This window comes from Drosophila montana, unplaced genomic scaffold, assembly GCF_035044405.1.
Source record: "Drosophila montana isolate Dmon_TW-CO22-7 unplaced genomic scaffold, ASM3504440v1 contig_3200_1, whole genome shotgun sequence".
Classification (NCBI taxonomy): Eukaryota; Metazoa; Arthropoda; class Insecta; order Diptera; family Drosophilidae; genus Drosophila; species Drosophila montana.
The window spans coordinates 6614539-6638108 of NW_026998080.1; the positions used below are offsets into that span (position 1 = coordinate 6614539).

At 38.3% G+C, this 23570-nt stretch overlaps 4 protein-coding genes across 6 annotated transcripts; 3 read left to right on the plus strand and 1 right to left on the minus strand.

Moving 5' to 3' along the window:
• Window positions 1-392: 392 nt before the first annotated feature.
• On the plus strand, window positions 393-21874 carry LOC135431585 (aquaporin-like). 2 transcript variants are annotated; one of them, XM_064686798.1, is made up of 3 exons: window positions 393-565; window positions 20737-21271; window positions 21374-21874. In XM_064686798.1, exons 1-3 carry the CDS (start codon window positions 408-410, stop codon window positions 21572-21574), a joined length of 894 nt encoding a protein of 297 aa, XP_064542868.1. In that variant the 5' UTR covers window positions 393-407; the 3' UTR covers window positions 21575-21874. The 2 variants fall into 2 exon arrangements, with proteins under 2 accessions (XP_064542868.1, XP_064542869.1); XM_064686799.1 differs by lacking the exon at window positions 393-565 and adding an exon at window positions 20507-20667.
• On the plus strand, window positions 3133-15046 carry Eglp4 (Entomoglyceroporin 4). Of its 2 annotated transcripts, none has more exons than XM_064687144.1 (3): window positions 3133-3248; window positions 14021-14570; window positions 14641-15046. In XM_064687144.1, exons 2-3 carry the CDS (start codon window positions 14040-14042, stop codon window positions 14857-14859), a joined length of 750 nt encoding a protein of 249 aa, XP_064543214.1. In that variant the 5' UTR covers window positions 3133-3248; window positions 14021-14039; the 3' UTR covers window positions 14860-15046. The 2 variants fall into 2 exon arrangements, with proteins under 2 accessions (XP_064543214.1, XP_064543215.1); XM_064687145.1 differs by lacking the exon at window positions 3133-3248 and adding an exon at window positions 3327-3526.
• Window positions 16960-17833, plus strand: Eglp3 (Entomoglyceroporin 3). The gene is made up of 2 exons (XM_064688037.1): window positions 16960-17562; window positions 17618-17833. Exons 1-2 carry the CDS (start codon window positions 16960-16962, stop codon window positions 17831-17833), a joined length of 819 nt encoding a protein of 272 aa, XP_064544107.1.
• Window positions 21875-22593: 719 nt separating the features above from the next.
• On the minus strand, window positions 22594-23549 carry Eglp1 (Entomoglyceroporin 1). Its single transcript, XM_064686801.1, has 2 exons — window positions 22911-23549; window positions 22594-22856 (listed from the first exon to the last, which is right to left on the minus strand). The coding sequence occupies exons 1-2, from the start codon at window positions 23457-23459 to the stop codon at window positions 22641-22643; spliced, it is 765 nt and encodes a 254-aa protein (XP_064542871.1). The 5' UTR covers window positions 23460-23549; the 3' UTR covers window positions 22594-22640.
• Window positions 23550-23570: the final 21 nt, after the last annotated feature.

Consider the following 23570-nt stretch of genomic DNA (forward strand, 5'->3'; position numbering starts at 1 on the left):
GCCATCTGCGGTGAATTTAAGCTTCGTCGTCGACGTGTCGACGGTTACTCTGTCAGTCAGCCCGCTGTAGCTGGGCAAACCAAAAGCAAAAATACAGATGCGTCGCAACAGCGAACATGCAGACATATAGATACTGAAACAGATACAGCGCACAAATATAATTCGCGAAACAACATTGAGACTAGCATCGAGACCAAAGACGAATAAAAACAAAGTATAAATTATAAAAAATAGAAGCAGCAACTAAAAAAAACTAAAGTTCCTTGTCGCGTCTGCAATTTTGTTTGCATAAAAAACCAATTTGCATTTCAAGTGTTGCCGTCGTGCGTGCGTATGTGTGTCTGTGTGTGCGCGTGTGTGTGTGGATAAAAGAACTGCTAAAGTGCGTTTAACAATACATTGAAATCATGTCACAACAACAGCAACAACAACAACAACAACAACAACAGCAACAACAACAATCGGTGCCCACAATCGCAGCTTTGCTCAATCAGCAGCTGCATCGCGGGGAGCAGCAGCCGCCGTCCAGCAAATTTCAGCTGTCCGAGAAGAAAATGATTAAAAGGTGCGCTTACTATAGTTAGCTACGGTTATTAAGTACACATATTAAGTTCAAGCAACAAACAAAACAAATGCGAAAATAAATAAAACATTTGACACACATTCGCTGCCCGCGCAGAGGCCACGTTGCGTATACGTCACGTGCTTTCAGCTTTTCGGCGTCTCTTTATTTTTATTGTACCTTCTTTTTTTTTTTTTTTTTGGCACCCAAAAAGCTTTGCTAAAATTGCATTTAGAAATATAAACAGAAAAAAATGAATTTATGGCGCCGCCGTTGATTGAAGTTTTAGCATTTTCCTGAATAGCCGAAAAACCAGTTTAAGTTTTATTTAACAAGCTCGGCGAGTCAAGTGTCCGCTGGCCAGACACCATAATAAATCACATGAATGGGCACAACCAGAAATACTCGCAAAATCTCAATGGCTCACGATTTCAGCCGCCGCTTAACCCATTATGGACCCAAAATAGTTATTCATCAATTTGGCGCGCATTTGATTTGACATGCTTTGACAACGCTTCATTGTGTTTTATTTTTAGTTATATTTATTGATTGACTTTAACAACATTAGCATACTTCGCTGATATATATCTTTATGGATATATACATATATATTTAGCTTGAGTCACGAGTTTCTTGCAATTTAATGCTTCCTCGTCTCAAAAAAGTCAAGGTTGCGGGTCTATGGGAAAAGCTGCCAAACGCGTCATGGAAAAGACATCGCGTTTATCATGACCCACTGATAAAGTTTTCCGTTTCGAACAAAATAATGTGACGTCAAGTGTTTATGGAATTTAGTTCGATAAGTTGTGATAAGTGAAATTTTACTGCTGCCCTGGCAAACAACAAGCCCAACGGAAACTTTACTCCAACCCCAGAAGAGCACGCAGGTAGGTCGCGAAGGAGGTAAGTATGGGCTTAGCCATAAATGAAGGTTACCCGATTTGAATGACTCTTGTGAACGATAAAAAAACTCATGCAGATTAAAGTGCTTATCAATAGAGGGCGCGACACTGCGTACAATGGGACGAATAAGTTTATGAGTGGAAAATTTTAGATTATAAAAAAAATTTGTTCAGATGTATAAAAGTATATGTGCGAATGTGAAATAGAAATATGGGTCTAAAAGGATTCTGTAATTAATAATTATTCAAAACGTTCATACATTAACATTGGGTTATATCCTTTCAATATATACCTACAAAATATTCTTATTGTAAGTCTAGTAAAATATATTTCTATTTAAAGATAGACAAAAACAAAATTAAAATGCCCTCTGCAAGGGTATAAAAAGGTTACGAACACTTTATGTGATATAACATATCCTAAAATATTAAAACCGAAATTGCATATTTAAATCAACAAATATAAACGTATATATATCATTTATATAATATATAATTTCTATAATATTTGATTACCATAAACATAATATATACATAACTGTTAATGCCGTTTTAGGTGTATATATTCAATTTTGACCTGGCTAAATGCTCCATTGACCTCGTCGTTTGAACAAAGCAGAAGCAACATGAGGCTGGCAGAGGTCGTCAAATCTTTGAAACTTTTTTTTGCCAACAAAAGTCTGCGTATTTTACGACTTCCGCTCCCAATATGGTGTCATTAAACCTTATAAAGATTTCCCAATATTAGCATTGCATAATTTTCTTAAATTCAGTTTGTTCCATTTTTAGCATTTGTGAATAATGACAACTATTTCATTCTATAAATTATAAAAAGAACGAATTTGGCGGAAAAAAGGCTGAATAGACAACACTAATCCGTTTAAATTATTAAAAAAAGAAGATTATCGTGATACAACAGAATGTCCATTTAACTATATTTTATGGTTCAGTGCTTTGGCTATAAAATTCAAGAATTAATTAGGCTAAGCTCACGCTAATGAAAATGGCTTTGATACAGCGGCTTTGTTTCTTTGTTTAAAACCATATATTGTTGATAGCGGAATTAAAGCGCATAATATCCACATGAAAACAATGATATAATGAATTTTAAAATTTCAAAAAATCTATTGTGTGTTTGTTATTAATAATTTTGCAAGCAGAACAGCCATAAAAATAGAATAGTAATCTATCATAATACATAAAGTAGAAGTTTACCTGGTCTGAACTAAACTAATTAATAATTTAAGTCATAAATACTAATATGTAAATATTCATAAATTCATCAATATTTATTAACACAGTGGGTAATTAGTAGAGTCTAGAACCGTTGTTCCAGACGTGCTGGGCATACAAATTAAGAACTCCGAATTAAACAGCTTTGTCAATATAGATTTTGTTACATAACGTAGAACGGAAAGCTCATCTCTAACGTTAGTCTTCAGCGTGGGTAACCTTCAGCGACTACTTGCTGCAAAAAGCTCGCAGCACTGGCGTACACAAAAGAGCCGGCATAAGCTTCCTCTCGCTTGACACTCGCGTGCTCTCATGCGCGCGCGCGCGCCCTTGCGCTCTCACGTGCTCTCACCCTCTCTCTCTCTTTTTGGGCGATAAGCAGAAAACTTTCGGCGTCGACTGCGCTGCTTTCGAGCAGCAATAATACGCCATGGTGGCCAGCCGAAGCTCTGTTGCTTTTTTTCTTTCGATTTTTGTGGCGCCGAAGTTGATCGCGCGCGCGCCTTTTGCTGAGAGTTTTAATTGCAATCAAACGATCGAGAAAAGCGCAGGTTAGTTCCAGTTTGTGGTCTCTGCAAGTGCGTGTATCTGTTGCCTGCTCTGATATTAAGTCAAGGCATTAATTAATTAGCAAAATTAACTAACTAAAACAAAATCAGAGAAATGTGAACTCTCTTCTTGTGGCCGCTGCTGTGACTCTAACTGAAGCAATTTTGATCTATATAAAAAGGCTTCCAGTGCAAAGACTGTTCAGTTTTGGTTGAACCACTTTCAGATTGTGCAACAAAATTCAGTTTTAAGTTCTAGACAACAGATCCTGTGCCTTTGGGTAATTGCCATTTATTTAATGTGTTTTTTTTTTGCCTTAATTAAATTGAATAATTATCAATTTATCCTGGCTTTGTTAACAATTTTAAGTGCAATTTATGTGTGAATGTTGTTAGCCAGAAATTTCGAACTATGCTTTAAAATGGTGCTCATATCCAAGCTTATCATAGGTGTTTTTTTTTTTTTTGGGCCTGGCCTTTGTCGGGCGGACGCTATCTACACATGTAGAATTTTTATGTACTTAATATTGATTAAATGGAATTTAATTGTTGTTGTGCACGCCTGCCTGAATATCAAAAACAATGTATGCACACCTCCTACCCTATCAATATACAAAGTTGTTGTTGTTGTTGTAGTTGCTGTTGCTGCTGGGTTTTTATTATTTTCTATATACTACCGCATTATTAGCTTATAATTATGTGCATTATTTTGCATTTAATGCACTTGGCAATGAAATGTTTCGCCCTGCTCGTGCGGGAGAGAGCGCATAAAATTAATAGCCATATTACATAACGGATAATTTCTTGTTGCCAACACTTTCGAATAGAGTCGGAGCTGAATTGAAATCGAATCGAATTGAAATCCAATTTATACGTCCGGAGTTCAAAGTTGTCTGTCAAATGTCCGTTCCATATTCCATATTCGTATAAGTTAGCTGCTTTCGAAATGACATTCAATTAACACTCAATGTAAATCAAAAAAAAAAAAAGAAAAAAAAACGACAGCAACAACAAAACTGAAAAAATTTATACGGTTTTTAACTGCACTCTCCGTGCAATTGCCTTGAATTTGTCTTAATTTTATTTTCATTTAAATTCTCGTTTTTTTTTTAATTTTATTTTTAAAACATGCCAGCCGAGCTCTTTGGAAATATTCACGCTGATACTTGCGTATGTAAATATATGTATGCTGTTCCACTTTTTGTGTGCCACTCACACACAAACACACACACACGCACAAACACACACATATGTCATACATATATATTTCACATATATTTGTATGTACCACAAACTTGTGTCCAAGTATTCTGTACTAATTAGGCGTGCGCGCCTCTTATCAAAATTATCATTAAACAGAATAAAGATTGCAATTTGATTTGGCATAAGGTCAACAATTCTATAAACTATATATAAAAAGTCGCCTCTGATAACCAAATACTCCACATGCCTTGCATTGGAACCGCGGACCAAACTTCAATTCATAAAATTCCTGTGTGTGCTTTATTCGCGGCGCAGCTTGGTTTGGCAAGCCGAATTGTTATGTCAATATCAGTTCACATGTTTAGCATGTGTGTATATAGCCCCATATATTTTTTATCTGAATGCCAAATAAGAACAGAACCAGCCAACAAAATAATATTCGTTCGCCTTGGCGTCCACGCAACCAGATAAAATGTTTATGTGCCTTTATTTCTTTAAAGCATAATTTTAAGAAACGCAAAAATTTGGAAGCCATAGAATAAAGATTTATTGACTAGCAGATACTCTGTACTTTAGGGAAGTCAAGGTATGATCATTTTTATGAAAATATTAGTTTACTGATATATTTATTATCTGATACAGAAATCTAATACAGAAATCTGTTTCTGTTCATGCTCTACTTTCATAAAGTAGGGAATTATCAAATACAAAAATTATGAAAATGCTATGCAATATAATTTTAAAGGGCATCAATAGTCGAGTCAACTCTGCACTCAACAACATTCAGGTTTTCACCTACTTTAAACTAGACAGCATTGATTTAAATATTATACAATTTCAATTCCTGCTCGCCAACACTCAAATTCCAATAGAATCTAGCAACAAGTATTTACATTGGCTTGCAGGCTAGCATACCCCTGCAACACTCTCACTACTCACAGGGTATTCAAAGCGTCGGCGTTGGTCTGCCTTGTACTGACACGTGTTAACGCAATTTAAGCAATTTTTTATTACTTTTTGTATCTATTGCCCAAATGATATTTACCTAAAATATTAGCGGCTAACAAATGAGTTGCTTAATTTTCCATTGTGCCGAGTCAATTATTAAAATTTCAACAATTTTTCTTTTTCTGGTGGGTGTGTTTAAAAAAAGGTTTAATTGCCATGCAACAAACAATTATATAAGACAAGCTATTAACACGGCGAGTGACACATGACGACAGGGTTAAGAGTATTTAATGGATTGACTAATTGAAACATATCCTGAAGCTCACGAGCAACTTGTTAATTCGTGCTAAACAATTTGATAAATCCATCAAAATGTGTAATAGAGCTAATCGAATCGCGTGTTCGATTTAACAGCTCGAGTCACACGCATTTGAATAATATTTTTATAACATTGCTCCATATGAATCTGTTTGCCAACTTAAAAAACGCCGAATTTTATTATCATATGATAGCTAAACTGGTTTGACGTGGAAGATTTCATGCGAAACGCACAAATTGAGCTATTTCGACTGCTCGAGGTGTCACATTTATCGCTCCACGTATATAATATGGGTTACACACCTTCCTCTATGCATGAAATATTGAAGCAATCTGACATTAAGTATACGCACGTGATGCCCTATGAGTGCGATTATTATTATCTTTTTTAATGTGATTTACACAGATGCGATCGACGTTTTATAATTATGAGAACGACTATTTTTGAGCAAGTCGAACTTACAATACCCTTTAAGACATATGGCTTATGGTTTTTCGAGCAAAAGCTCTGCCTTTTCGAAAAAGGGAACGCTTTACACAAAACATTTTTCCAATAGAGCTATATGCTATAATAGGCTGATGATGTTTGGATAATGCATATATGTAAGTTTTATAATAATGTATGTCATATATAAATATTAGTTACATTACGTAATGAATGTAATGTAGACAAAAAACGACTATCTCGCCACTATATGATATAGCTAGCTTATCGATATATTGAGTTAATTAACAGAATAGTATTAACTCCTGTCCTATATAGATATGTAAGAAGCATACCGAAACTAATAAATGTCAAATTTGGTCTGAAAACAGACAGTTTTTCATAATTTTCGATTGAACAACCCCATGTCAGCTATATAATGTAGTGTTCCTATCGTATGCAAAGTTCATGGCTGATAAGATTTTTAGTCGACAGACGGACAGACGACTCGGCTGTTGATAATGTTCAATAATGTATATACCATATGAAGACGGCAAAGTCTCCTTCCTAATTCTATGCGAAAACTCTGATACCTTTTAAAAGAGTATAGACGAGTCAAATTAAAATAATTTTGCATTGATTAAAGCAAGTCAAATACGCTTATAAAGTCGTGGGAGTTAAGGTCCGTCGATTTAGTCAGCAAACTTGCCGCCACTTAAATACTCTAGTCCGCATTCCATTTGAGAATGTGACGAATATTTTGCTTGGAATTCAATCAGTTTAGGCCGTGACCAGTTTTTAATTTAGTTCCACCTAAATTGCGACTACCCACACTCTGCTTGTTTTTTTTTTTTTTCCAGTTGCACTTTGATTTATGGCGGCATTATCGGAAACCACTTACAGATATTCGCCGCTTAATAATAATACTTTATGGTTTATTGCATGGGCTTTGATTAGAACACAAATCGAATTTTATTGACATTTCTGTGTTAGCCGGCAACGGCATTTAGAGCCTAGGGCAATATTGGTTCCGACACAGAAAATCACTGCCGATTTCTTTTTTGTTGTTGTTGTTGTATTGAGTACTCAGTTAGCAGCATAGTGTAGATAATGTGTTAATTAAAGCACGAGTCGCAGTCAAAGCCAAAGCAAACAACCTGATGAAGTCGTAATTACAGTGCATATAATTATAAATAATTTACCAAAAATAGTTAAGCATTCGCGTATTTGCATAATGTTAAGTCTTAGTTCAAATACAAATAAAACGTGTGTTTTTTGCGCGTTCTTTTTGTAGGGGTTGACAGACCTTAGGCTTTAGGCAGTATGTCTGATAAGGCGCAAGGTTCACTAACTTTTGGCGTTTGTCAGCTGTCTTGGCCAACAGACACATGACTTATACTCGTCTAGGCGATAATACGAACACTCGTCGCGCTAGCTCTAGTGGGGCCTATCACAATTTTGACTGGGCCACATTTTGTTTTATTCATTTTTTTTGTTCTATTCGGTGCGTAAACGTCTCAATTTTGGAGGCATTATCGGAGGGGCTATAGGCACGGGGCCCATAAATAGAATCTATGGGCACACTCTGAAGTAGCATGTGCTGACGCTTTTGTTGGCTTTTAACGTGTTGCGCAATAAAACGTCAACTGTTGTCACTGATAATAATGCCATTGATAAGCGGCTTACAGCAACAGCCAGAAGTCGCAGCAGCTATGTGGATTTATACGTATGTGTATAGTGTGTACTGAAAGTATACGTACGCACGAATCGCTCGACAGGGAAGGACGCTGTCGTCAATGATGATCAATAGAGCTTATCAGCATATTAAGTAGTCAATGGCAGCCCGTGGCAAATATAATGAGCTAAATTGGTTATCAATGTGCCATGGAAACAAGATGCAGCTCGTCTGAACGCGACAAGCGTATCAAAACAGATGCGCTTCAGCAAATAGATACGTAGCTCGCAAATGGGGAAGTGAAACACGTTGACTGCTTGTCAAATTGTGCTGGTATTTGCTAAGCAATTAAAAACAAGTTAGAGAGCTCCAGTCGGGAGTGCTCGACTAGCAGATACCCTTAGCACAGTGACGAGCTGCCGTTATCAAAATTCTAGTTTCCTTCTAGACATAAATAGGAAAGAAAAGGAGAAATGTATACATATAAAAGCTGCCCGCTTTACTGATCGCTCTTGAGTAGCTCGGTGCTTAAAGTCCCATCATTATAAAATATTCAGGGCAAAAATATGTCACTAAAATCTGCACATATGCGAAAGTACAAGTCTGTACCCTTCATATATGAGGTTTTTTCCATGTTTAAGAATCCACATACCAATTTTGGGGTATCTAGCTATTATAATGCTCGAGCTGTGCTTCAAAACCAAAGTCTCAAAATCGATATTTATCGATATAGCAGAAATATATAAAGATTTCAAGAAGAAAATTATATACCTGTCCTGTGTATGATATGCAAGATTATATATCTTTAAGTTTCAAGTATCTGTATATATATATACATATATATATCTAAAGCTTAAATAGTTTCCGAGATCGATGCGTTCAGGGTGACAACTATTGCTAGATCGACTCAGCTCGTCATCTGGATGAAAAAATTATATGTACTTTATGGAGTCGCAAATGCTATCTTTTGTCTGTTACATACATTTGCACATAACCATTATACCCATGTTACCCATTTTCAATGAGTGTAGGGCATAATAATGTCAATATCTAATCCCAGGCGCGATAAGGTGTGTGTGCCGTAGCATAACTGTCAGATCATTTAACGCAAAACCCCAATTAAGTGGGTCCAAATTGAACAATTCGTCATACCCAATTATCACGCAATTAAGTACCACGCACAGCTATTTATGTATGTGTATGCAGACAGATATCAGACGCTATTGTTTGATTTTTATTTACCAAAATATTGCTAAGGCCGAACCTCTTTATAATAGGCATAGCCTGGAAAGTTTCACATTGTTAAAATGTAATAAAATTCATAGTAAAGTTTATCTTGTAAAAATAAATATAAATATGTACATAAGGGTAGCTAAAAATATTTGTAGTTCACTGACTCAACCTGCTTGGAATTTCCACAAAAACATTTCCAGATTTGTTTCTAGATAAGTTGAAGTTCAATGCCGAGATTACTAAAAGCTTTTTTGTTCAACCGGAGACAGCTAGATTAAAGCTAAAGAAGCTTTTGCTCAGTCCTCTTGGCAAGTCTAAAAAAGTCTACATAAAAGCTGCAAAAAGCTCGCACAGTGGTTCGCATGTTGACAACAACATTTGCGGCGCTTATCAATGGCGATTGCGCTCAGTCATTCTAAATGTTAAATCTAATGCTTTCATTAACACATTTATTATTCTCGAAAATAAACCTACAACAAAAAGTTGTGTTTTGTGATTATAAATAGCATAATAATCATTTGAATCGAACGCTAATCGAATCAAATCGCTTTGCATGCAGCCAATTCATGACAACTCTCGCAGCTAATGCGTGATCCTTCTGGGCATATCAATTAGCAGTTTGTTTTAAGTTTATAAATAATAAACAGCGCACGATTCCCGCTATGGATAATTGATTTATTTGCATAACACACTTGGACACGGGTAAATACAACCTGCACAAGCTCCGTTTTAGGCAGCGTAGCTCTGCTTTGATTTTGCTTTTCTTTTCTTGCCAAAACTCTAATAAAACAACGTGCCTGGCATTTTGAGTTCGACATAAATGCATAGAAATGCTTATCAATTGTTTTTTGGACTTATGCGTGCTTACTTTTCATTTGTTTTTATTTTTATTATACTATTGTAGAGAGTACTTTCATTTTGTTGCGAATTGTGTAACGCTCAGTTAAAACTTTTATCATCTATGTAACTTTGCCGGTCGGATTAGACCAATTTCTTTTCGAAAATTAAGTTCTTATCTGAAAACCTTTTGTTTTTCAAAATATCTTGAGTATTAGCTTCTTATGTATGAGCAATATGAGAAGAGTCTGAGCAATTTTTTTTCAACATCCAACAACTATATCTTATAGCTGCCTTTGGCACGTTTATCGGACAATATTATATAAATAATACACCAGATTGTACTCAAATTTACAGCTTTTGTATGAAAGCACTTCTGAACTCTATTTCTACAGGGTATTCAAAGCCCGACATGCCGGTAGATAGTAATGCCCTCTAGTTTTCATTATGTCTATTTTGCTTCCTTTGCCAAACACTGATCGATCTTTCTCCCTTTCTCGACTTCGCCCACATACGTTTATGTCTCCGTCAATCAGCTAACCAAATATTTACTTTGGCTATTTGGCAAACGTTACTCGTAAGCCGCAAACAAAAGACAATTGCAAATATTGTTATTGGGCATTTGTGAAGAACACTAAGCAGTTAATCAAACCGAGTTGCAATTGCACATTTCAAATGCCGCGAGACCAAAGAAAAAGTTCACATATTTGTGTGGCTATAAAATGATTATGGTTTTCTGGCATATGACAGACTATAAAGAAACATATCTGGCGCGATTTTGTCGCAGACAACATTTCCTATTGCTATTTTACCTAGACAAGATTGCGAGTAGGCGGCTGTTTGCCAGCATTAAACAGTTTTTTATGGGAACGGGATTAAGATCACAAAGGTTATCATGATTCAACTTGTGCAGTAAAAACATGTATATGAAAAATACATTTATATTTAGACACGCTCGCGAAGCTATATAAGAAATATATACACTCTACATTATATATATACATATATATATATTTGTATATACATATAAGATGTGCAATCTCCGCATTCATTCAGAATATTTGTGTACCCCGAACCTTATGACAATGGTTAAGAAGTGTGTTATGTATTATGCTTTCGTGCTAATGTATGTGATAGGCAAGAGGAAGCATCTGACCCCATTAGGTATATAAGATCGGGGGCGAAAATGTATATTATATATTCTCGTACATCTCAGATCAAATCAATTTTTTTTCGATATCTTCTCGATAAATTTCGATTTTTTGTAATATCGATAAATATTGAATATAATCGATAATATCGATAAATATCGAATTGTCATGTCTGAAAATTCAAATAGATCGGATAAAAACGAAGTTAATCAAGAATGTATTACCCATAGAAAGTATGAGACTAAGCGTTGAAGAAGCACAGCCGCTGCAGAAAGTTGCCAGTTTGTGTGTGAATATTTGTAGTGGCAACTTTACGGTCGATGAAGGATATTTCCTAGTCGGACCCCCCTTATTAGAGTACTCTCACTTGTTTGCCCATTTACTCAATTAAAATGCGCTGCGATTGAGACATTTAACGCGAATTGCGTGCAATCATGGGCGCACTTTTGATAGACAAACGCCACAGAATCAGATCAGAAACAAATCGTTGCACTGATTTATTTGTTCACATTGCGTAGCACATGAAACGCAATTTCAATTTGCAATTGTTGCTGCAATTGCGACAATGTAATTGATGGACAGCCAGTACTTGGGGCTCGAATGACCGGCTGTTGATAAGCAGACCTTTGGAGTTTCAATTGCAGCCAACGTCACGCATTCAGCTACTGTCAAAGTAAATACTTGCAGATGTGTTATGGGTAAACTTTTACTCATGATATCCATTCATTTCAGTCAGGTGTTAAGGCCAGCTAATACCGGCTGATAACAACGCGCGTATTTGCTTATATGTATTGCTTTTTATTTTTAAATTTATCTTTCATAATATTTAAATGACAGGGCAGCAGAGCGCACGAGAGGTTGTAAAACGTGCAGTCAGGAGATATATATCTATAGAGAGAGAGAGAGAGAGAGAGAGAGAGCGAGAGAGAGTGGGCCCTCTTATTTTTTAAGACGCTAAACAATTCTAGAGACTGGAACTGTTTTTCATGCTCGCCTCGCTCGCACGCTGGCTGTGGAGGATTTGCTAATTGCGGTTGGCCTCTCTAGGGTCTCTCGCGTCTAAAAATGGGCTTTTGATTTACGCAAAATATATATATGTATATATATATATATGCGCAATGTGGATACACATATATAAATATTTGTCTATGGCACTCCAATGCTCAGATTGACATTGACAGTGGAGCTGACACTTTGTGTACAATACCCTGCGATAGTTAAACAGCAAAAACGTTAGGAGTTCTTTCTCATACCGGAGATATTGCCGTGTTTAAGATTTGCCTATATATTTATATAGCATAATATTGTCAGAATGAGTCGCGAGTGCTTTGATCGGTAAATATCAAAAATAAACTTCCATAAAGAATGTTTCAGTATACATTTGTGGTTATAAAAATAATTTAGACTGTGCTTTTTGACAAATTACGCAAACTTTGGCATCCAGTTTGACCTTCAAATGAACAAAAAATTGGCATAGAAAATAAAAGAAAATTCGGGGTTTTGTTTCCAAAGTAAAAAACCCAAAACTTTTACGAGTTTGGGTTTAGATTTGAGTAAAAAAGTTTCCAACTGGCCAAAAAAACTAACAAGTTTTCTAAATATTTCTTTTTAGCGTTAATATTAGTATTCATACTAATATAAACACAGTTTGCGAATTAGAAGCGGGAGATTTTAAATATTTGAATATCCTTAACCCAATATTTTATTGTGTCTGTTATTTATGTTGTTTAGTTATTTAACAAATAGCTGGTGTGGCGAAAAAAGTACTAAAAATACTTATAAACAACAAAAAATTGTCGTTAAACTTGAGTGTCAATATTGTCTTTTGACCACATTTACTCAGATTCAGAGGACTTTTAAGTATTCATGAGTTACGATTTGCATATTTATGGATATTGTTTGCCATATGCTAAATGTGTTAGATAAAAATTAGGCTACAGGCATCTAAGATATATCCCTATATCCTTGTCTTAAGTAGAGTTACAGTCATCTAAAATATATCTCTATATCTTTGTCTAAAGTAGGGTTTTGTTCATTGGCGATTAGAACAATGGGACTCGTATATACAAGTGATATAGCCTGGATAGAGCGTTCATTTCGGTAACAAAAATTCAAATTGGCCTGAAACTATGAACATTACTAAATAGTAACCTAACTAGCAGTCTTGGAACTGCCCAACCCGTTGTAACGACCAAAAGAGTCAGATGGTTTCTCTATTTCAGCCTCAATTGACTCGAATTTCGGGCACCAGAAAAGTGTCTCTTTTAGTCGCCTCGTACGACAAGCAGTGACATACTGTGGTGGTTATTCTAAACATATGATAGTATTATATATTTGCCATACATATGCTACTCTCGTATATGTTATATATGATACTCTCATATATATGACCATTTGATAGAGTAAAAGGAGTCGAATTGCGCCACTTAGTGCTCCTTAAGGATATTTTTCTGTTCGCCATCAATTGAATGTATAGCATTCCCCCAGAAAGGAGGCCTCAACTCAAATTGCGGCTGGTACCGGCACAAGTTTCAAACCCTGGCGACAAATTTAAGGCCTTGGTCAGCAGTTCGTAGCCGAAGCTAAACTCATGTCAGACAAGGAGTTTTGTCAGAAATTGATGACAGGATCTGTTCATGTAGCAACTGAGCAGCAGATCTAGACAATCTGTTTCACCAAGAAGTTGCGCATTGTACACAAATTAATCAAAATGTAGTAGCAACCGTCATAGTAGATATGATGTGTGTATGTCTGCGTGTGATTGAAAGATCAAATTTAATGGAAAGGCTTTTGCATGGATGGCCGGGTGCTAATGCTCGAGCATGATTGATGAGCTTGATTTGATAATTTGTGGCCAGGCCAGGCGCCAAGTTCCTCCTACTGTTTGTTTGGCATGCTAATCAAAAAAAAAAAAAATAAAGAGAAACAGCAACCGAATTTAGCTGCTGGCATTTGCTAATTAAACGCTAATTATTTGGCATTTCAGTTGTTTGAAGGTGTTCAAAATGAAGGCATCGACATTGGATAAAATCAGCTGCTTCCTGGCCGAGCTGCTGGGCACAGGCATTCTGGTCTTCCTCGGCTGCATGGGCTGCGTGAAAACGGACATCTTTCCCAACAATCATTTGCAGATAATTCTTAACTTTGGCTTTGCGGTTCTCATTGCCATCCAATGTTTTGGCTGTGTGTCCGGCGCCCATCTGAATCCCGCCGTCACAGTGGCGGCCTTTATCTATGAACTGGTCAGTTTGCCCATGGCTTTTGTCTACTTTGTTGGCCAAATGTTGGGTGCCTTCATTGGCTACGGCCTGCTCAAGGCCTTGCTGCCATACGCAACAATAAATGTGCCCAATGGCCTCTGCGTTACACTGCCCCATGCCGATGTCTCCAGCCCGCAGGCCTTTGGCATTGAGTTTGCGGCCACCTCGATTCTGGTCATTGTTTGCTGCGGCGTCTGGGATCCGCGCAATGCCAAGCACCACGATTCCGTGGCCATTCGTTTTGGTCTGGCCATTGCCGGTTTGGCCTGCGCCGCGGTAAGTTGCAGTCTGCGCCCCACTGCTGCAGGTTTTATCTATAGCCATATATTTTATTTGTTGCTTGCAGGGTCCCTTCACTGGCGCCAGCATGAACCCGGCCAGGTCCTTTGCGCCAGCGCTCTGGAACGGCAACTTTGATGCCCACTGGATCTATTGGCTGGCGCCGCTGAGCGGTGCCGCCGTCACTGCCATCGCCTACAAGGCCGTCTTCCGGCGAGAGGTTGTCGAGGCGCAGATCATGTCCGACGAGAAACTGCGCCAACTGGAGGATGTTCAGCTCTCATAGGCCAATGTCACACAAGTGCCAAAACTGCTCTGCACTGCTCTCCCAGTGCAAGGGCAACCCCTTAAACAAATCTAACTAGTTTTAAGCTAAGATCAATATGAACGAATTTTATATTGATACAAATGTTTGTATACTTATATAAAGCTTCGATAAATAAAGCACATAGACATTTTTTCTATCTCAAAAACGTATTTTTTTAGCTCTTAATTTTTTTTTTCATATATTTATATTTTTTTGGCAAACCGAAGACAAAAAACTTTACGGCGTATGACACATATATAATTTAATACTCAGATCATACGAAAAATTAAATTTTTGAATAATGAGTTCGAATTATCATCTGGATACCAAATTTACTATTGTGATCAGCACTAGCCTAAGCCTTAGATAATAGCTTGGAAAAAACTAAAAAATGTACCACAGATGTGGGTGGAACTTTAATAAGTTCTTCTCTATATATAAAACTGTTTGTCCTGACTGACTGACTGTCTAACTTACTGAATGACTGGCTGATTTGTCATCACAGCGCAATTTGGCTTCTAAATCTAGCAACATTATTCTTGGTCAAAATTCATGTGTAAAAATTCCCAGCCCTCGGCTAAATCTCATCCAATTTCTACGAGGTTTGGCTCTATTTTCATGGTTTGGCCTCTTTAACAATTTGGCATCTAAATCTGGCAACATTTTTTTTTTGTCAAAATTCATGTGTAAATGGTAACCTCAAATATCCTACATAGAAATTGGTCAAAATTTCCCACCCCCATAACTCGGCCAAATTTAATAAGATTTCCATGAGGTTTTGCTCTTTTTTCATGGTTTGGCCTTTAGATCAGTTCGGCATCTAAATCTGGCAACATTAATTTTGGTCAAAATTCATGTGTAAATGGTACCCTCAAATATCCTATATAGACATTGGTCAAAATTTCCCACCCCCCTAACTCGGCCAAATCTCATCCGATTTCCACGAGCTTTGGCTTATTTTTCATGGTTTGGCCTCTTTAACAATTTGGCATCTAAATCTGGCAATATTATGGTTTGTCAAAATTCATGTGTAAATGGTAACCTCAAATATCCTATGTAGACATTGGTCGACATTTCTTGACATTTGGCTCATTGTTTATTTATTTTATACGTACCACGGGCAACGCCGGGGTATACCCGTTAGTGTTATATATCTACTATCATAGGACTTTAAAAATACGTTTGAAGTTAATCGGACAAAATGTAAAATTTCGCCCACAAAGCTTTGATCCGCATTTTCCATCGAGAAAAAATTTCACCTTCGTAGCGCTAATCAATCAATCAGTCATCAGATATGGACTTTTTCGGTTTGCGGAGTCAGAACTCAAAGTAGTTTGACTAATTTTGAACAAAACAGGAAACCAAATTTAAAGTAGAAAATCAGCGAATATTTATGCGTTGTCTAGAAAGGCTAGAATTGATAAAAATCTCTAGACACACTGATTGCCAGACTGATATTGTGTGAAAACTATCAGTGCCAAGTAAATTATGTGAAGGTGGTCATATTGCATTGCACCTCAGCCTTAATCAAAGTAGAGTGCAATGGGGTTTATGAATAATTGCAATAGTGGCATTTTTCCTGCCACTTCAATGTGCCCGTCGTTCGTAGCGGAGGCGCCTCAAAGTAGGCCAGCATTGGGCGGCGTTTCGCTGTCATTAATCAACTGTACTTAGCGGCCATTGCGATATTGGCCAAGCCGAGGCGCCATATTCGCAGCTGTTGACCATCTTAGAAAGATAAGATTGCGCATTAAATGCCAAGCCGTGTGGCAATTCCTGTTAAACAGCGATCCACACTGGAAATTTTGGCTGGGTAGACCCCATTTAAAGAGTTCCAAACATGATTAATTAATTATTAATTTGCTTCTGGGCTTGACTCGACAATGACAATACCAACTGGCGTAGGTTGCCCTATCTAGGCAAAATAAAAATATCCGCATAATAATTAGCATTAAAGTTTTATAATTCATATTGATTGATTAGGGCCAAAATATCAAAGTCGAAACCTTGCGCTGGTCGGGGCCCGCTGCTACCACGAGCAGCCAGCCCAGCCAGCCACCTCAGTTGTATTTGGACAGCATGTCGCAGCAGAAGTTAAGGATCAGCAATTCCAGCTCCAGCTCAAGCTGGAGATATCTGAGGTTGCGTCGGGAGCACAGACCGCGAATAGCTGCCTTTTTTGGCGAGCTGGTGGGCACGGCCGTTTTCATATTCATCGCCTGTATGGGCTGTGTGACCACGCCCCTGTTCCTTAACTCGCACTTCGAGCTGAGCCTTAACTTTGGCCTGGCCATACTGATTGCCATACAGAGCTTTGGCGCCATTTCGGGGGCCCATCTGAATCCGGCCATCACACTGGCCGCCTTAATCTATGGCGCTCTCGGTTGGGCCATGGCCATTGCATATTTGGTGGCCCAGGTGGCAGGTGCTCTCATTGGCTACGGTTTGCTGAAGGCCGTGCTGCCCCTGAATGCCATCATCGGTGTGGACGAACCGGCTGGTGTCTGTGTCACAGTTCTCAGCAGCGACATTTCGGTGCTTCAGGGCGTCTTCATTGAGCTATTAATCACCAGCTGCCTGACGATGGTCGCCTGCTCGGTCTGGGATCCACGCAATGATAGACTCAAGGATTCGGTGCCAATACGCTTTGGCCTAACAGTCGCGAGTCTCAATTTATCAGCGGTCAGTATGATGCACGCATTTCTGAGTTAGCCAGTTTCAATTGAATTTTTAACAGGGCCTATTCACCGGCTCGAGCATGAATCCGACACGATCCCTAGGACCGGCTGTGTGGAACAATTCCTGGCAGCACCATTGGATCTATTGGGTGGGTCCTCTAGTAGGCGCCGCACTCACTTCGGTCATCTACCGATTCGCGTTCAAAGGCCGCAGCGAAGAAGTGATTGAGTTCCGCAGCTCAAATGCCAAAATACAATTTATTGATAAGGTTTAGAGTTAAGCTTATGCTTTAGAAGCCACATTAGTTTTTAAGTTAAGCTCAAGTTTAATAAACTACTAACTAGTTCATGAAAATCGCATAGAAAGGCGGCATGAAAGAGGGAAAAAGCGCGAGTGCGTCAAGGCTGCGAGTGAATGTAAAAAAAGAGAAAGATTCTATCTTTTTGTTTTTTTATTATTGAAATTTATGTGCTTTTCTTGTGTTATGCTCAAAAATTCTAATGTCTTTGAGAATAAGAAAGCAGATGAGAGAGCCAGTAGAAAGAAGAGAGGATAAAAGCTGTCTCTGCGCGAGAAACATAAATAGAAGCTCTAGGTTATGAGAATCGCATAGAAGGGCGAACCGAATCTAGTAGTGAAAGAGTGTGACTCATTAGCACATGCAACGACAGGTGTCTAGATTTCAATGCAAAATATTTGGTTTGACAGAAAATAATCAAATCAATAATTATAAAACTGGGATTTCCAGTTTAAATAGTCACAAAAAAAAATAAATAAAACGCGATTATCAGAGATTTCTGTACTAAGTTTACTAGCTACTAAGCGTCATGACTAAGAGACTTGGCTGCACAGCAGTAAAAAATAATAATAATCAAACAGACATCAACTCGTTCATCGACTTTTAATATTAATGATAACGTCCTGATCAAGTTAAAGACCTCAAACAAATTGATTGTCGGTAACGCCACATGACTCTAGACATAAGACTGAGCTTTGAACTGCACTAAATACAGAATTAGCTGTCGATTCTTCTGATAGCAAATACTCAATAAAAGTTAAATTCGGTATTTGGAGCAATGACAGCTAGCGCCAAGGCTTTATATTTAGTTATCAGAGCACATTGCAGATGATATAAATGCAATCTCCATTGAGGAAATGTGTACAAATTTCAAAAATATTCCTTGGAATGCAACCTACTCTAACTATCTATAAATGAGCTCTTTTTTATAGAATGCACTCCTTGCGTTATTAAATACTTTAGTATTTGATTTAATGGGAAATTAAATACTGTAAATAAAATACTTTGTCAGAGCTGTAACAGCTTTGTAAAGAGCTCTCAGACTCTACAAGTGTTAGGGCGCTTTATTTGGCATTAAGGTACTTGTCTGCGTCTATAAATTATGAAACAATCTTTATATAGGTTAAGTTTAAAATCTATCCTTGAAAACCCACGCATTGTGTAATAAAGATTGTTTGTTTTGTTAAGTCTGAACGCCAATTTTGCTCGAATCACGCAGCGTGATTTTTATTATTTATTAAAAGTACTGAAGTCAAGAGTTGCAGATACAGACTAGCAGATACGCTATGCTCAGCTCTAACTAATAATTTAAAATATATTTGTCTATGTACGCCGAGAACCTAAACAGTATGTCAAACTTGTGGAATCTACAAGTTATGCTCAAAAATCATCTTTAAACCGATTAATAACGATTATGGGGAAGTAAGGCTATCGATTTTTGTAGTGCTTTATAAATGGTTAGGGTAACTAGCAGTCGATCACTTTCGACTAACGTATTGTAGGTTGTTTTTACCATTTAGATCTAATGGATTTGGTTATCAGGAATGTTGCTTCGCATAAGTGCATGTCGAAGATTGCAATCAATTTTCGAGGTGTACCAATAATCTCTACCAATAAAATACACTCCCAACCTGTTGGTCTGCCATAAAAAATATAAATATTTAGCAAAGTTCTCAGCAGTAATAAATAAATACGCATACAAGTAACAAAGTCAGCTGATAATTGGCTTTAACGTTTGATAATTTGATAGTTGATAATAGCCATTGTTGAAGATTAGTAGCAATTCAAAGTCGCCAGCATGGACGCGATTCCAAAGAGAGAGAGTTGAGTAGCTCTGCAAGTACCTGTCAATGGGTCGAGTGGCAGAGCTAATCATCCAACGACAACAACCGAACACGCACAGTGTCCCACCATTCCTTCTCTCTATGAGAATTTGATTCACATTTTCCGCACATAAAAGCTCTTTTAGAGGTCATCTTCAGTTTCACGTGATGGAAATATTCGCTATTACGGAATTCACTGTGAAATCTGAAGAGTACAAACAAAAATTATGAACGATTTCCACTTGATGAAAACTCTTTAAATAAGAGCCCAACATATTTGTATATGAGTTATCAACCGTCTACGCCCGGATTAGGTACATAGAGTGTTTACGGAACAATTCTAATAGATTCCCAAATGGAGAGGCTTTCGAGGAGCAGATAGCGGCTCTTTTGAAGATAATAGAAAGAGACTGTCGGCGGAAATACGAATCGAAATGGGATTAGTAGGCATAGCCAAGTCTGCTACTGGTAATATGAAATATTAGAAATACAGCCCGAAAATTTATTTAAAAAACCGAATTTGGCTTTGTTGATCTGTATCCGCGGGCTAATGAACCCACGTTTATTACAGAAATTTTGATTCAAATCCATCAAAAGCCATTCTCTATCAATTTCAATAATAATATTGGCGAACGAACGAATGGAACTTCATCCAAACAAAGAACTCGAGAAGACGCACACGAGATGCCATAGACACTCTCTTAGTTTCATCTCGTCCTCTGATAACTTCCTTGTCCTAAAACTTAATCAATCTGAATTTTATAACTGATTTGTCGGATTCCGATAATTCATTCCATTTGATTTACGCATCCCGTAAAAAATGCTATTTAAACCACTGTGCAAAGCCATAGTGCACTCTCATATTCGTCTCTGACGTGGAGGCTCGATTCAGTTGCGTGCTGTGCGTCGGGGTAAAAAGTTGGTAGTCCGTCATTTTTACATACGTGTAGCTACTTCCATTATGGCCGAGGAGAACAAGATCCGAAGGCAGGTGCTGCTGTTGCTTTTTAGTGTGATTAAAGTCTAATCCTTTGCCATTTCCTACAACTCTTGCAGAACCCAGATTCTGGACAAGGTATGCATCGTCTTTGGCGAGCTGATTGCGACGGCCTTCCTAATATACCTGGGCTGCATGGGCTGTGTGCAGACTCCTCTGATCGCCAACTCGCACATCCAGAGTGCAATTAGTTTTGGATTTGTCGTGCTCATCTGCATTCAGTGCTTCGGTTGTGTGTCCGGTGCGCATCTCAATCCCGCCGTAACATTGGCCAGCTATGTGTACAAGCAGATATCGTGGCCAATGGCTCTGGCCTTCTTCGTGGCCCAAATGCTGGGCGCCTTCATTGGATATGGACTGCTGAAAGCATCATTGCCCGACAATATTATCTGCAGCACGATAACCCCGCAAGGTGCCTGTCTGACCACCGTCGCCAGCGGCGTCGCACTATGGCAGGCTGTCCTCATCGAGTTCCTAATCACCTGTGTGCTGATCACCATCTGTTGCGGTGTTTGGGATCCACGTAACGCTAAATTCCAGGACTCGGTGCCCGTACGCTTTGGTCTGGCCATTGCGTGTTTATCCCTAACTGCGGTGCGTATTTAACCCCTCTCCACCCTAAGCCACTCCCAGACATTCCCATCTCTATGACATTGTATACTAATTGACTCTGATTTATATCCATACATATTATAGGGTCAGTTTACGGGCGCGAGCATGAACCCAGCCCGTTCATTCGCCCCGGCTGTATGGAACAATGCCTGGGAGAATCACTGGGTCTACTGGGTGAGTCCCTTGGCCGCCGCTTTGGTCACATCGCTTGTCTACAAGCATGTTTTCCGGCGCCAGGTAAACGAAGCCGAAAAACCGATCCAAAATAACGAGTCACAGCCGTAGGAGCCACCATTAATTAATTCAAAAAGTGTTATGTGAATAGGTCTAGCTATATTTAAATTTGCAAGTGAATTCGATATAAACAATAATGGTACAAATTACCACAGCTGCATGTTTAGCCGACACAAGTTCGGGGTTTCTACTAAAACGGAAATATAATGGCGCAAAGTAAACTAAAAACCTCGAGCTCGAGCCAGCTTAACATCCAGCCAGACATTAGAAAGGTCGCCAAAACAAATAACAATTAATCAATATGTATGTCGTGTGGCCTAAGGGCAATAAAATAAATCAGTTTAATGAAAATTCTTACCTTTGCGTGTTGCGAACATCTCTTGAATTGGTTCCCTCAGAAATTCCAGCAGGCCACAATTATTTTGCTCATTAAAAGCTTGATTGGGCATCGGCTTTTTGGTAAGTAGTTGTACAATCTATTTCCAAGAAAAGCAATCTTCGGCGAGTCCCAGGCGAGTGCCTCATCCAATTCCCACAGTTGCGAGTGCTATATACATAAATAAAAAATATAAAAAAAACAGGGTTAGATTTATAGTTTAACAATATCCCATACTTTTAATAACTGTAGCCCAAAGCAAGAATAGATTTCATAGAATTCAACTATTAGATGCCTTGCAACAAATCTTGAAAATTTTTCCATTACAGCTGGAGCTCAACATGATGCTATTTTAAATTAGATTATTGTCGAATCTTATCTAGTTGGTTAATGTTACAATCATTTTTGTCATTGTTAAGTTATAAATTATTTTTAATAAGTTGTATTAGCGAAGATGATAAACTAAGCGACGACAGTCTTGCAATTTATGTAGATAAGCACAATGAGAAATACTTAAATTTATCTTACATTTTAAATTTATAGCAATTATAAAGCTGCGCTCTAATTCACATGGCAACTTGTTAGCCGGTGGCCTTTGTAGAACGCTTGAATTAAATAGACCTGGCAGGGAACCAACTAATTGCTGCTAAATGACCAGAACGAGTTGATAAATAAGTACATCAATGCAGAGATCTACTTGTATTTGTATATATAACATATTTATTTAGACAAGCATCATTCTTATGGGCTGAGATACAATTCTGATGAGTGCCTCTCGGGGGTTTCAATCTGTAGGGGCCGATAGCTCGGTGTGTAGGCAAATAGCCAGAGCTGTGGTATAATTATGGAAGCCAGCATTTGGCCGCCTAGCTGCAGTAATACCGATTCCGGATTGCCCTTGAATAGTGTGGGAATAAGTATCTTTGCCGGATTCATTGAGGCACCCGTAAGATGGCCCTGCAAATGGGTTTCTAAAAACAATGCATAAGAAAAAGGTAACAGTCTACGTACGCCTGCCAAATTGCAAACGGTCACAAGGCAGCCCATTCGTAAGGTGACCGAGTCGAGGAAACGTCCGCTGCGCACATCCCACAGTGCGCACCAGGCGAGGATCAGCACCGATGTGAGAAAGCCCTCGATGCTTAGGATCTGTATACTTGAAAGACTATTCATTGGCTCCACCATGCACACGCCCAGTTTGCAAGAATCAATCAAGCCTTGTGGCAGCATTTGCAGCAGCATAAAATATCCAAATGCAGCGCCCGCCAGCTGGCAGGCAATATAAACAAACATCATGTTGGAGCCAATATAGCCCAGTAAACAGCAAGCGACCGAAACACAAGGATTGGCATGTGCGCCAGATATAAATCCAAAGATGTGCATGACCACAACTGTGGCCAATCCGTAGTTCAAGCTTGAGATGAGATTTCCACTGGCACCCTGATCGCGCACGCTACAACCCATGCAGCTGATAACCATGAACAAGGCGGTTGCACTGAACTCGCTGAGTCCGCGCATAAATGTAAAACTATTAAACAACATTTTCGACAAATGCAACATACAATTTGGTAAAGGCAAGAGAAAAGTTTTATAGAAATATGTATGTGAACTGCTGAAGTCGAGATGGGTGTCTTTATAAAAATGTTTACTGAATGTTTTTGTCACGTCAAA

What these genes read in the sequence shown, in the direction of transcription:
- LOC135431585 (XM_064686798.1), top strand. Translation starts at nt 408, where the DNA reads ATGTCACAACAACAGCAACAACAACAACAACAACAACAACAGCAACAA. An exon ending in GAGAAGAAAATGATTAAAAG is followed by an intron (nt 566 to 20,736) that starts GTGCGCTTACTA and finishes CAACTCTTGCAG; the next exon opens with AACCCAGATTCTGGACAAGG. An exon ending in CGTGTTTATCCCTAACTGCG is followed by an intron (nt 21,272 to 21,373) that starts GTGCGTATTTAA and finishes TACATATTATAG; the next exon opens with GGTCAGTTTACGGGCGCGAG.
- Eglp4 (XM_064687144.1), top strand. Translation starts at nt 14,040, where the DNA reads ATGAAGGCATCGACATTGGATAAAATCAGCTGCTTCCTGGCCGAGCTG. An exon ending in CCGGTTTGGCCTGCGCCGCG is followed by an intron (nt 14,571 to 14,640) that starts GTAAGTTGCAGT and finishes TGTTGCTTGCAG; the next exon opens with GGTCCCTTCACTGGCGCCAG.
- Eglp3 (XM_064688037.1), top strand. Translation starts at nt 16,960, where the DNA reads ATGTCGCAGCAGAAGTTAAGGATCAGCAATTCCAGCTCCAGCTCAAGC. An exon ending in CGAGTCTCAATTTATCAGCG is followed by an intron (nt 17,563 to 17,617) that starts GTCAGTATGATG and finishes AATTTTTAACAG; the next exon opens with GGCCTATTCACCGGCTCGAG.
- Eglp1 (XM_064686801.1), bottom strand. Translation starts at nt 23,459, where the DNA reads ATGTTGCATTTGTCGAAAATGTTGTTTAATAGTTTTACATTTATGCGC. An exon ending in CCGTTTGCAATTTGGCAGGC is followed by an intron (nt 22,857 to 22,910) that starts GTACGTAGACTG and finishes ACCCATTTGCAG; the next exon opens with GGCCATCTTACGGGTGCCTC.